This window comes from Dysidea avara, chromosome 6 (assembly GCF_963678975.1).
Source record: "Dysidea avara chromosome 6, odDysAvar1.4, whole genome shotgun sequence".
NCBI classification, from domain to species: domain Eukaryota; kingdom Metazoa; phylum Porifera; class Demospongiae; order Dictyoceratida; family Dysideidae; genus Dysidea; species Dysidea avara.
The window spans coordinates 3044035-3058329 of record NC_089277.1 but is presented as its reverse complement, the minus strand read 5'-3'; the positions used below and the strand labels follow the sequence as shown (position 1 = coordinate 3058329).

At 38.3% G+C, this 14295-nt stretch overlaps 2 protein-coding genes and 1 long non-coding RNA gene across 4 annotated transcripts in view; 2 read left to right on the top strand and 1 right to left on the bottom strand.

Annotated features, from left to right (window-relative positions):
- Positions 1 to 14295, top strand: part of LOC136257287 (CAAX prenyl protease 1 homolog) — a 217290-nt gene that overhangs the window by 55483 nt on the left and 147512 nt on the right. The gene's annotated exons all lie outside the window — the stretch shown is intronic.
- LOC136257282 (uncharacterized) overlaps positions 1 to 14295 on the top strand; it is a 138781-nt gene that overhangs the window by 28847 nt on the left and 95639 nt on the right. For both annotated transcript variants that reach the window (XM_066050380.1, XM_066050379.1), the window contains exon 2: positions 9934 to 10041. In XM_066050380.1, the coding sequence (XP_065906452.1) occupies positions 9934 to 10041 (108 nt within the window). The remainder of the gene's footprint in view (positions 1 to 9933; positions 10042 to 14295) is intronic.
- LOC136257298 (uncharacterized) lies at positions 11507 to 13729 on the bottom strand. Its single transcript, XR_010701896.1, has 3 exons — positions 13642 to 13729; positions 12285 to 12356; positions 11507 to 11775 (listed from the first exon to the last, which is right to left on the bottom strand). It is a non-coding gene; the product is annotated as an uncharacterized lncRNA (long non-coding RNA).

Here is a 14295-nt window from a genome sequence, read left to right as displayed (position 1 = left end):
ACTTGGAATGTCGTGAATGTTACAATAGAAAATTTTGTGATGCTTTAAATTGTTTTGTCAGGTCAGCCTAACAAAAGCCTTACAAATATACTTGGATTGTAGGAAAATCATTTGTATATGAGTACAATAAACTCCTTCAAAATGCAGACAAAATTTATTTGGCTATTTGAGGAAGGCTACAGATTTGTCGTCAAAGCAGATATCCTACAACATGGTTCATAAGACAAAATCGTTGGATATGAAATAGTACTGTATAGTAGGGACCACAAAGGAGTAGGCGTGGCCTACAAAATAACATCACCCAAAAACAGCCTCAATTTTCCCAGACGACGATGGGGCAGTATTGGTTAGGTAAAACTAAGCCCAAACAAGCTTTCAGATCGACTCGAAACACTTTCAACAAGTTGCTACAGAATTTTAAAAATAAATTTATTTAATGGAATTTTCTACTGACTGACTGAGTAACTGACTGATGCCTTCAGACAAGCATAACTCAATAACGGCTAAGGCTATGGGCCTGATTTTTTCACTGTTCAACATTGCTTCAGCCCGACAGGTGCCTTTTGGCATACCTCAGTACGCACAATGAATTCTTTGTGGACTTACCAGCAGAGGCAGCGGAGACACCTATATTTAGGGGGGGGCTGGGGTCTAGCTTGGTGATGCCATGGCCTAGTTGTAAGTCAAAGACAAAAAAAATCTCCTTGTTTATAAATACATACGTAGCTTGCTACACTGCTCCTCAAAGAATACTGTGACTGCTCTGTTAGAGTATCTCAAATGATGCTGCTCTCCATCACAGCTACAAATAATTTTAGGGGGGCTAAGCCCCCCATAATTTTTTTTCACAGGGCTGCAGCCACCTCTGCTTACCTGTGTTTTCCTTTGTGTCCCATTCATCTTTGCTGACAGTGAAAAGTGTCGATTTGGCGATAACATGTGATGGCTTCCCTACGTAACAGAAATCGTTCGTATTTGTCATAATGGCTATTTTGATAGTAGAGGTGCTTTTCAACCAGTTCTTGATTTGTACTGCTGTGTAACGGGTTGAACATAGCTGACAACGAAGCGTAATGGGTACTTCACTTTTCAGATGGTAACTGATATAACTGGGACACGTAGCACCATTTCTTTCTTTTGATATGCGTGGATTTCAGAGGTCCTTTTTGAACAGTTCTTGATTCGAAATGTTGTGTAACGGGTTGAACATAGCTGACAACGAAGTGTAATGGATACTTCACTTTTCAGACAATAATTGGGGTACATGGTGCCATTTCAGATGTTGTGTGCGTGGGTTCACCAGTCATAATAATTTATTTACAAAAAAAGTTAACAAACAAGTACACAGAAAAATTTGGAATTTTCTACTAGAGTAGGACCATAACACATCGATAAAAAGTACTGAAACAAGCTGGAGTAGTGCACGATATTAAATCACAGTAAAACAATAAGAAGTGTTATAACTCTGCTGTGCTCAAGATATCATAATGGAAATGCACAATAGGAATATAACACTTCTTATTGTTTTACTGTGATTTAATATCGTGCACTACTCCAGCTTGTTTCAGTACTTTTTATCGATGTGTTATGGTTCCTACTCTAGTTGAAAATTCCAAATTTTTCGGTACTTGTCATATATAGACCCTATCACTTTATTCCAATAAGCTGTGGATTCCTATATTATGCTATCTCTTGATTAAATCCTCATCAAAACTCTAATAGAACTTTCAAGCATGAATTTAAATCACAGGTAATTTTTAAAAGTTAATGTTACTGCTGTATGGCTAATACCTTTGTAGCTTATGTATATTTAAAGCTTCAATTATTTTCTTGTATGCAATAGATAATAAACTCATTGTTTACAAGCTTGTGCAATATAAATTATCACCTTGATAAACTCATTAAATACCAACTACAATACATGGCTACTGGTCATACAAGATGTAATGCCGGAATAGTCACGTTGAATGATCATCAGTAACATTATTATAACACATGTACTGTAGATAAGCCATGTCCATTCTTCAAATAGTGAAAATTACGAAGTTCAATACACTTCCAACCAGCTTTACTACGTACATGAGCATCTGGCACCACATCTAGTTTTTGTATCTGCACTTTACTAATTTAGTATAAACTTTGCAGCCACAGGTACAGTGTTTCAAGCAGGAATCCACACTTTGCTCTCAAGATTCCACCCCCAACTCTCTGGAGATGGTTCAGTGGTATATTGCAACTTGGTATGCAACTTGTTTCACATGCATACATGCAGTAATGCATCCTTGTTTCTCCATCATCCAACCCTATTGAATTTTTTTTCTTCAAGATGTAGTAGAAAAATCACTAATAGATTTATGTAAATAATAAAGCAAAATAAATTAAAATTGAGCAATGTTATATTATAATACATAGCTTGGAAATTTGATGGAAATCAAAAGAGGTCTAGGAAAGAAGCAGTATAGTTTTATATCTAGGGAGGATTTTCGAAAGGGGATGCTAGATTCTTTGCAGTATAGTAAGATTCAATAATCGGGGATATAGCATGCAGCTGTCAAGCTATATGTGTAAGTATAGAATTTGATTCAAAGTAAAATCTCAGGTTGGGGAACTGTGGGGTACCTTTTAAGATACCGAAAATATTTCACTAAAATTATAATGTTAAGCAGTGCAAAGTTAATTATGCGTTTCTGGTCCTACCAACTTAACCAGGTAACCAGTTTATTTTTCTTTGGAACATTTCTGATGTGACATAGCAACGTTTTCGATTAAAGGCAGGAAATTTTACCCCTTGACTACTGACTTGGCATGAATTTGGTGGCCTTGAACTTTGACTTAGACTTTGACTATGGTCACAGATCTACCTACAGTGAGTGCCTGTGTGTCACCCCTTGAAAACAGTTCAGCACAGCACTCATGATCAGTGCAGGAAAACAACAACTTACATGATAGTGAGTCTTTGTCAGATAGTCACTGCCAGTAACACAAAGGCTGCTTTAACTTTGCTGTCTGATCACCCTAGAGGAAAGCGTTTGCACCTGGCGGATACCACTGGCAAAATTGTGTGGGACATACTGATGGATAGACATCGCTACATACAGATTGTTTGATTTCTGATTCTTCTAATTATCACCCAGTTATTTTTGATGGCCTGGATGGCACTGTGGTTTGTGAAGCTGCGTTGCATACCTCAGGGACTGCTGGACCATCTGGAGATGATGCTTATGGGTGGAGATGTCTCTGCTCTGCTTTTGGGTCAGTTTCAGGAGAGCTGTGCTGTTCCATTGCTATTTTGGCTTGTAGACTGTGTACATGTTTTGTTGACCCTTTAATTATCTCCCTGTTGGTAGCCTGCAGATTCATTGCACTGGACAAGAATCCAGGTGTTTGACCAATTGGAGTGGGTGAGGTGGTCCGTCGTATCATTGCTAAGTCTGCTTTATTGATTATCAGATCTAACATTCAGTGTGCTGCAGGTCCAATTCAACTTTGTGCTGGGCAAAGGCAATCATTCATTCAATGAAGACAATGCTTTCAAATGGTCTATCTGAGGGAATGCTTCTTGTGTATGCAACTTCAATCCATTTAACAGAAGTGTTCCTTTACATAACATCCATTCATGCTTTGTTTACACTACTTGTTAACACCTACCATCATCCTGTTTCCTTACATGTTGATGGGGATATACTTTACTCTAATGAAGGAACTACTCAGAGGGATCCCTTAACCATCCCTTTCTATGCACTAGCTATTATACCACTTATTCAGAGACTTCCTAGCATGGTTAAGCTAGCCTGGTATGCTGATGATGCCAGTGCATGCGATTATTGTTGAGATCAGCTTTCTCAGTTGGGACCACTCTATGGTTATTACCCAAATGCCAAGAAGACATGGTTAAACTTATGGATAGAAAAGCTAAATATTTTGGCTGCTATTGCCAGATGCCAACCACATGCTGCCCTTTCTGCTTTTACTCACGACCTTATTAGCAAATGGCTATTTATTTCTAGAATCAGCTATTATGAACTATAGCATTAGAGGTCTGCATCTGTCAAATTTTCTTTCCTGCTGTTACTGGGTGATTACCTAAGGGAGACTGAGAGGAATGTATTTGCCCTCCCTAGCTTAAGAATTACTAATCCTGTTCAGTTGTCATCTCTCGAGTATGATGTGTCCACTATGGTCAGTGAACCATTATCAAGTTACGCTTGTCTGAAGGCATCAGTTAGTTAGTCAGTCAATAATCAACCAGTCAGGCAGTCAGGCAGACAGAAAGACAGACAGACAGACAGACAGTCAGTCAGTCAGTCAGTCAGGCAGGCAGGCAGGCAGGCAGGCAGGCAGGCAGGCAGGCAGGCAGGCAGGCAGGCAGGCAGGCAGGCAGGCAGGCAGGCAGGCAGGCAGTAGAAAATTCTACTAAATATATTCTAAATTTCGTAGCAACTTTTTGGAAACATTTCAGATCATACTGAAGGCACTTGCTTGGTTATACCTAAAGAATACTGTCACAAGGCACCATGAAGGTATTATGAGGCTGGTTTTAGGGTGATAGTTTTGGCCAGATCGAAAAGCCCAAATCTTCATGACCCCTAATATACACTACTACCATACTGTATGATGACCTCAAAATTACACACTAATAATCTTGTACCACTAAAAGAATAAAATTAAAATAAATAATATTAAATTTTGTGTTGCCTTCATCAGTATTAAGCAGTATTATATGCATGTATAATATTCCCGGTTCTAACTAGCTATCCAAGTAACAGATTAGCTATGGAACACCAGTTAACATTACAATACTTTACTCAGTATATGCAAAATGATCAAGAGCTGTAGTAATCAGTGACAACCACAATACTTGTGTAGTTCAGTTATGAGCATAAAGTAAATTGTTGTATAGAATTATAAACAAAGGACCATGTATAGCTGTATTTCATTATTTTGTAAAAATTGCTAGCAGGCTAAGTATACCCATGGGATAGTGCTAGTTTTCATACTAAGCAACTTTATAGTGTTACATGTGGTGACTGCTCTATTACAATATTTCACTGACTTCTATTAGACTATCTCGATCTTGTATGACCATATTATTATTTGGGCCCACAGATTCATTACTGTAGTAATGTAGATTGAAGTACTCATGCTGGTTTTGTGTTTGCCAACAAATCAGCAACTACACAGTAACCTGGGCTTTGCTTGCTAATGACAATTTCAGTGGGTTCGTGAAGCCCCCACCTCGGCATGTCTTGTAAGTTACATAAGGAAGATACATCTGTACTACAAAACTGAAATTTCCTAGCTGTTTAATCTGAGCATTAAAATTGGTGGAGTGCCTTCAACGTGTCATTATTAATTCATCTGATATTTTATCTGCTTCAAAATTGTTTATAGCCGAGATCATTGTTTGTAGCTATTACATGGCCACCACAATTGCTTTTCAAAGAAAACTTTAATTGCCTAAAAAACAATTTACATTTGTGACCAAGCCTGCAAAAATAGGGTATGTGGGCACAAACTACACCCTGTAACATAACAGGTTATAACTCAAAAACATCTGGATTCTGTACCCTGTATTCAAATAAAATTTACAATTTACTAATAAAATAAGATGATTGGGAGTTTGTAAAAGGCGGAATAAGGAATAACGGAATAGCTCGCATCACAACGAATGGGCATTTATATGGCTTATGCAATGTTAGGGTGATTGTACTGTTACAGCTGTGAACTCATCCCTCGTAGATATCCTTACAATGTAGGGTGATTGCGTGTACTGTTACAGTTGTGAACTACACTGCTTTGTCGCTCATAGCCGTCCTAGCGAAGTGATTACTATACGCTCTTACTACTACTGTATGTAGCTAAGTATCATTGCGCTAGCACAGCTAGAATATACAGTAGTTAGCTATTAGTTTCGTTTTAAGTCTTCATCCTTCCAGTGGAGGGATGAAACGAAACGGCTGTCACACCCCCTTTTGCTCACGACATTGGTACCATACTTTACATACAGTAGTATAGCTAGTAAGAGTTATAATCAAATGTAATTTTGCACTTCGTAAGCGGGTACTGTATGTTAAGTATGGTAACAACGTCATGAGCAAAGGGGGCGTGACAGTCATTTCGTTTCATCCCTCCACTGGAAGGATGAAGACTCGAAAACGAAACTAATAGCTAACTACTGTATATTCTAGCTTAGCTACATACAGTAGTAGTAAGAGCGTATAGTAATCATTTCGCTAGGACATCTATGAGTGACGAAGCAGTGTAGTTCACAGCTGTAACCAGGGGCGGATCCAGGGGAGGGGGGCTTTGGGGGCTGAAGCCCCCCCCCTTCATATTTAGGCTTTACTTGATCAATATGTTGAGTATTGTAATGAAATTTTGTCTTAGCGTAATTATATGATCACTAATAATACGAATACTCATAAAACCATCTTATAAACATCTTTCCAAGGTATTATCAGTGGATTTTTGCTAAAGTTTATGCAACAAGGACCCGGATCAGCATTGGAGGTGTACAAGATCGAGATACTCTAATAGAGCAGTCAGCTAACTACTCTAATAGAACATTCACTAGAAACATGTAGTTGGTTCTGTTATGGAATTTTTCCAAATCTGCCTGCACCTATACATACAATGAAGTGCATTGGTCTGTTTAAAGGGCTTCATTCTGCTTGTGTAGTTAATATGTATAGAAATACTTAATTCAGGTACACAATTTCCATTGAAAATGCTCTCAGATTCAATCTTGTATCGTTCAAATTTCAAAATTTTCCACTTTCAACATAACATGCACCTATTCAGTGTTGTGCAATTGTGAGAAGGGTGCATCATGTACTTGGTTATCTGTACCTACCCAAACTTTTCCATTAGCAAAATGCTTCAGAGAGACCTATATAATCTAAAGGCAGTATATAAAATATCTACAGGTATGAATTTTATGTGGAAATGTCTCCAAATTGCAGTATTTTAGCATCTATTTTTCAAAATTTTCCTGGGGGAGCATGCCCCCAGACCCCCCTAGTTCCAGCATGCTTTGCATGCTGGGAAGTGTGCTTCACACACCTCTACCCAAGAGATTAGTACCTTGAGTTAGCCCCCCCCTTTTATAAATCTTAGATCCGCCCCTGGTAACAGTACACGCAATCACCCTACATTGTAAGGATATCTACGAGGGATGAGTTCGGTGGGGTCTATTCTACGGAACGGAACGGAATGATGGACTAAACTGCGGAACGGAATGCTTTCTCAGATTGAAGCTTGCAGCTTACCATTGCTGTACTAGTTATCAGTGGCACTTCCAGCAGGTAATCAAACGTACCCCAAGAAAGATAAAACGAATTTAAGGATCGATTGTGGGTTCTTGTTGGTTGTCATTAGTAACGAAGTACTAATTGTGGGAATAGCTGACTCAGTGTGTTCATCTTCGGATATATCAAGTAGGGAACTTAATGCATGACTTGTTTTTACTAGTATGTGAGTTATTTTTACTTACTTGACTTTAGAATGTACAGTCTGAGGCCCAGCTTTTCTAATCGGCATAAATCAGTATGTGTATAGCTACACTACAAAGGAAACAATTATGGTGACAAGCTGAATCAACTCAGTCTAAGCAGAATCTAAAGGAATTTTGTGCAGTGTGTGAGAAGCAAACATTCAGATACCTCAAGGAGGCTATATTGTGTGAACATCAATGATTCATTAACAGAGTAGTGGACTATTGTCAGATATCTCAGCCTGAGTACTGAGTTGAATTCTGGATGGGGTCTATTTTACAGAATGGAATGCTTTCTGAATCAACTTGCAGCTTGGCTAACTGCTATCATTGCTGAAATTGCATTTTATCAGTGGAACCTCCAGGAAAATGGAATAGGATAATTATAAAACATTAATTAAGTGATTGTTTAGGTAATCATGACTTTATTCAGTCTAATAAACAGAATATATGGTTGATTGAGTGAGGTATCACTTTCAGAATGTTCAGACGACCAGTGATGAGATGCATGGATTCATCGAATTTTTGTTGTGGTTGGAGACATTAAATATCCAAAAGCAAACTGACTGTATAATATTAATTCACTTTCTTTATATTTTCTCAATTTTGAGCCTGTATACAAATAATTGAATTTTCCTTGTCAATAGAAATCCTAGAATAAGATGGGAGAGAAACTTATCTTTGTTTACCTATACTGTACAACCAAGAGTTCGTAATACTGATTTGTATGGGGGAGAGTGTCTAACTCTCAGTATGGCCTGTACAAACACCCTGCGTAAAGTTCACCTTTCATCAAATCAACACCTTTACTGGGGGATAGAAAACTGTTGATTATTGTTGCTGAAGAAGGTAAAGCCTTTGTTCTGAAATAAGGCCGAGGTGTTACTTTAAGCAGGGTGTTTGGTGAATGCATTCAAGTTAGACACTCTCCACCTTATTATGAACTCTTGGTACAACTTCAAAGGAAAGTGAAGAAAACATACAGATGAATCAATAAAATCACTACAGTAAGGTGAATTACAGACTAGTGAGATCTTGGTTAATTAATGACAGTGGTTGGAAATTAAGTGTGGTAGCTTCTTGTTCTTGAATATGTTGCAAAGTGGAAGCTAGTACAAATCAAAATGGGATATCAATTTCATTATGAAAAATTTGTATACATAAATAATCTAGCATTACTATTTCATTTGTCCTCCACTTAAACATACTACAACAGTACTAGTGTCAGTACATTGGCAGTGAGTCTACCTTAAAATTTCAACTCTAGAGTAGATCCAACACAGGACAGCCCGCACTGTAACAAATACATGTGATCCCATTGTAATTTCATGGACCAGCTGGACTGGGAATCACTTGAAAATAGACGAACAAATTTAACCTGTTTTGTTTGAAGTGAAGCATGTGAAATGTTACACTTAAGAAATCCTAGGATTCTTAGGTGGTATGTAATTAATGAGAGTGTTCCATTTCAGGTCTGACTAGATACATTGAAATTACACACACATCCTGGTCCAAATCACATTTGCCTGGTGGCTACGGGCATGGTTTCACATGCGGCTTATAATAGAGATTTGGCTGATCTTGGAGTTTTGGCATTTAGCCTGATTCAAGGCTAGCAGTCAGACACATCCTTGAATTGTGCAACAGATAAAATCAGCTCACTATTGAATACGGCATTAGTCCACTGCACTAGCTGTTAATATATAAATAACTCCATGCATACACTTCAGTGATGTTTGCAGAATATACCCTCCTTGCGGTCTGCCAAAATATTTGCTCCTCACACACTGCACAAAATTCTTCAAGTTTTAATTCAGCTGGCTCTTTCCTGTTACCAGTATCTTCCTGCTTGCTTTATTTATACACTGACTTATGACTTGAAAGACCGGCCCAGACTGTTTTCTAAAGTCTAAATAAGAAAAACAGCTCACATAAAGTTCCCTTCCGTATGGATGAACATCACTGATACAGCTCATCCCACAATAATACTTCGTTACTAATGACAACCAACAAAAACCCACAATCGATCCGTTAATTCTTTTTATCTTATGTTTAATCACCCACTGGAGATGCCACTGCTAACTTATAAGGGAAGTTTCAGCAATGGTAAGTTGCAAGCTTCAATTTGAGAAAGCGTTCCGTTCCGTGGTTTAGTCCATCATTCCGTTCCGTTCCGTTCCGTTCCGTAGAATAGTCCCCACCGATGAGTTCACAGCTGTAACAGTACAATCACCCTAACATCGCATAAGCCATATAAATGCCCATTCGTTGTGATGCGAGTTATTCCGTTATTCCGCTATTCCTTATTCCGTCTTTTACAAACTCCCAAGATGATTAAATGTAATGTTCAATAGTGTAAAGGTGTTAAGTAGTGACACACCTTCTGTAGTAGTTGTTATGTTACTAGTATGACCTCATTATCAATGATGTCATCATCACAGGTGCAATGTGACATGTTAAAGAAAGCTGCTATAACTGGGGATGTTGATGATATTAAGACACTGGCTTCAAGTGGAGTAGATGTGAATGCTGTTGTGGACATGTATCGGGTCAGTAAATATTACATGTTGTATTGAGAGTAATAATTAGTTGTGTATCAACTAATGTGATGTGTTTATTGTGCAAGACATCATCAACTTCCAAAATTTCAAAATTTCATACATATCAGCAAATCCCTCATGCCCATGCTACAACAATTACTTGTAAGGATAAAATTGTAAATGGAAATTTTATTTTCAACTATATATAGCTATTTTGAGTTCTAATCCAAAACAGCCAAGCTGTAAAAAAAAGAGTGCGGCCCCCAAAAAGGCTATAGTGAAAAAAAGATGTGAAATCCAAGGTGGCAGCCAAGAAATGGCTGTGATGGTAGGTTAATGGTAAAAATTTTAATAGGTGCATTTTGTGCCAAGACCAAGCAGCACGAAATCCAGGAAGGAGAAAAAGATTTAATCATAATCATAATCAAGATTTAAAGCAGATTTATAATACTTTAACTATTTTAATTTTATCAGTAATATTATCAAGACTCACGGTAGTGAGTCGCGCGGCCAGTAAAGCAGAAACGCGCGCCGCAGACAATAAATGACGCGACCACTACGTGAGGATTTTACAGGAACGAACGTTGTCAAATTCGGCCGTCCTGTAACTCACCCGCCACTTATGCTATCCCTCTGAAACTCTAGAGTTGAACTCATCATGTCACTAGTAACTACCACACAAGCAGTGAAGCAAATCCATGCCGATTGTTTCGTGATCGAGATTGCCGACATCAAAGGGGAAGTTTCATTTTTTTATTTATTTTTTTTATCGCATGCGGTTAGACGCAACTGCAGGTGTATGCCTTGCGTTCCTTTGTGCATTCCAAACATTGATTGCCCTGCTATCGCTTCAGTATTCACTCAATCGCCTCAAGATTCACATCATCGATTTCACCATACATGATTATCCTACAGTCGTAATTTCAACACCAAACGAAGTTTCAGTCGTCCTCAGTCGACCTAGAGGCCAAATACAAAACTCAGATTGTTGTTTTCCGCAATACTCACTTGGCATGTAGGGCAATGTGTCTTTAAACTGTTCTAAAAGTTTCGTTTAGATTGAAACATATGTTTTTGAGAATGGCTAGTTTGAAATTTGAATTTAGTCTCCCCCACATAATTTGCTCTCTCTAAGAATTTTACTCGGAATTTAAAGAATGACGCAGAGCACAACTGCGGTCACTGGGTATTGATGAACTGGCACTCTATGTAGTTAATCAGTGCATAAAGCCACAAAGAAGTGTGCTGCCATAGATTATAGTCCACAGATATAATCTATGGTGCTGCATACCATCGTTCGTTTTTAACAAATTTAGTCGCCCCCACCGTGACGTAATTTGTCCTCTAAGGGCGTGGCTTAAAGAATGACACAATACAACTGCGGTTACCAGATTTTGACACAAGCTGCGAGTAATTAGCACATGTAGCTAGCCAATTGTCACCATGCATCATTACATTTTATAGCACCCCCACACAAAAACTATACATGTAATTATAACATACAGAGGACACATGAATGCCAAACACTTTTCACAACAATAATGTAAGAATTGTACAATAGTGACTGTAATATAACAGCTATGAAATGTTTTCCAGTGGCCCGCCATGGTAGCAAGTCTCACATGACGGCATGTATATTCATCCAATCCAAGCACAATGGGAGTAACACGTAAGTATGATGACAAGTTGGTATGACTCCATTTGTAGAATCCAGACAGATGAGTGGGTGTGGCTCCAGTATGTCTAAACAGTTAACAAACATTCCTGTTATAAATACGTACTAGAGTTGCAATATAATAGCATAGTATTTAAATGCAGCAATACATAGTCTCCATTGCATCACTATCAAACGACACTAAGTGGAGGATATTGTTGCATCTCTAGTATGTACACTCTATCAGTACAACCTGTCTTAATGGCCACCAGTATAGAAAGACAACCTCTCTTGAAAAGCCAATTCCAATTGAGAATTTATACACTGTTACCTGCTTATTGAGTGAAGGTGGCAATAAACAAGTTCCACCGTAATTTATACACATGATCTGATCTGTATATTCTGTCAGTGGATGAGATCCACTTGGCCAGGACAAAATGTGACCCAAATGTCCTGGATGATCCATACTCAACCCACTTATGACCCAGTGGCACAATGGAACTGAGTATAGAGAATACATTTATATTTATTTCTAAGATGTGTGGATGTGTGGACACATTACAACACATTACATGTACATACAAGACATGCTACGTACTGTTTTAGCATTTCAAGTCACCACAATATGTACGGACCAGTCAACAATGCTTCATAGTGCCCATCAGTAAACCTGAAGAAAAGTTACAAAAAATAAAAATTCACATAAGTACAATGAAACCTCATTAATATGGCCAGCTGTGGAACCAAAAATTTGGCCTGAATAACAAGGTGGCCTTATGAATGAGGTCATAAAGTACTGCTTAGCTATATTTGGGATCTACTAGAGGTGGCCAATATAATGAGGTGGTCTTATTAAAGAGGTGGCCGCTAAGTGAGGTTTCACTGTACATACAGTTCACAATGGTGAACAATATTAATGGTTAACAATATACACTGAAACCTGCAGGTCACTTGTGGAAGATTGCTCTCTACACAAAATGACACATTCAGAGATGGATGATACAGTAACACATTGTGACTTCAATACTTGTGATGTGTCACTGCTAGGCAGCAACCATATACACGGCACTGCCAATGCACAACATCGCACTTGCTTGTACACACAATTTTGCTCAAGATTTTACAAATTGATAATTAAGGGGTGTGGAAACTAGCTGCTTGCTCGAAAGACTGTGTGGCGGCTGTTTCCCTTCTGTACAAGTGGCCACCAAGACAGGTCCACTGTGGATGAAAGCCAGGCATTAGATATTTGGCACTTCATGTGTTGAAGGCATTCCAGGGCTTCTGGTAGTCTCAAATCTCACCACAGTTTAACTCAGGCAGTGTTGTGGTCACCACTAAACCACTGGAATGCTGTGTTATGTGAAAAATATATCCTATGGATAATGACTTCATCACTTTCTTCATCAGGAGCTTATAAGGACCAATAGTGAAACTTTTTACACTTTGGGCTGACAGCCAACTGCCTAAGTCTGAAGCAGTGCCTTTGGTGCTCTAACAGATTGGCTGCCCCCTTGCTGCCAGCACTCACTGTCTCATACGTTGTCACACACTAAATCCATCTCTATAGCCAGTTAGAACAGTATGCTTCTTACCTTTTTTAAGTTGCAAAATGCAGCCACCTCTTTAAAAAGCTAGGTCAGAAAATTTTTGTCCCTACGGCTTGAATAATGACCAGCTTTCACTGTACTATTGTAATAATGACCAGCTTTCACTGTAATAATGACCAGCTTTCACTGTACTTAGTGATTAGTGATCATGGAGGATTATTTATTAAGATACTAAGATATACAAACGCTACAACCTCTAAATATAGCAGTAAATTTTTACCCTGGTCCAATGTCTAATAATCGTGAGAGACTCTACTGTGACAAATACATGTTTATCATGATATGTGCTAATCGCCTTTTTACAATTAAGTTTTACAATACAAATACATGTATAATTAAACTCACCAATTGTGACTAAATCCCTTCAACACGAAAAGACAAGTAATGAGACAACCTTGGAGACGACAGCCTCACAAACCTATTCTGGTGCGCTTATTTAGTAGTAATATAAATTTTAAAGGCGTTTATTTACAACAGGACATAATTACGCGCCCCTCTATTGTCTCTGTACATACTTGCCTTTTCTTTACTATTCTCATTTCATTTCACAAGATCTCTTGGCAGGGGCGTAGCTTCTTCACTTGAATTAGTCAATGCTTGAAGTAGATCGAGATACTCTAATAGAACAGTCACATTTCTACAAGTGCCATATTTTTATATTGTAAAGTGTGTAAGTAGCTAGTAATTTAAACTATACAATCCAATGCTAAGCAGAAGTTGTAACTATGCTAAATATTGATTGCAGTGTTACAGCTATTTTGTGACTGCTCTAATAGAGTATTTTGATCGTTTTAATGCAGTACAAGATGAAAGGCAAAGTGTTATTAAGGGTTTACTAGTTAAAATGGGTGTTAGTTGACTGCAGTTGCATGCCACTAACAGGGCCGCCCAGAGAAATTAGGGGGCTGAGGGAAAAGAGTTAAAGAGGGGCCCAGGGGCAAGGAAGGGTCTAGATCCTGACTGCTCTATTAGAGTATATCGATCTTTCTTTAAACAGGC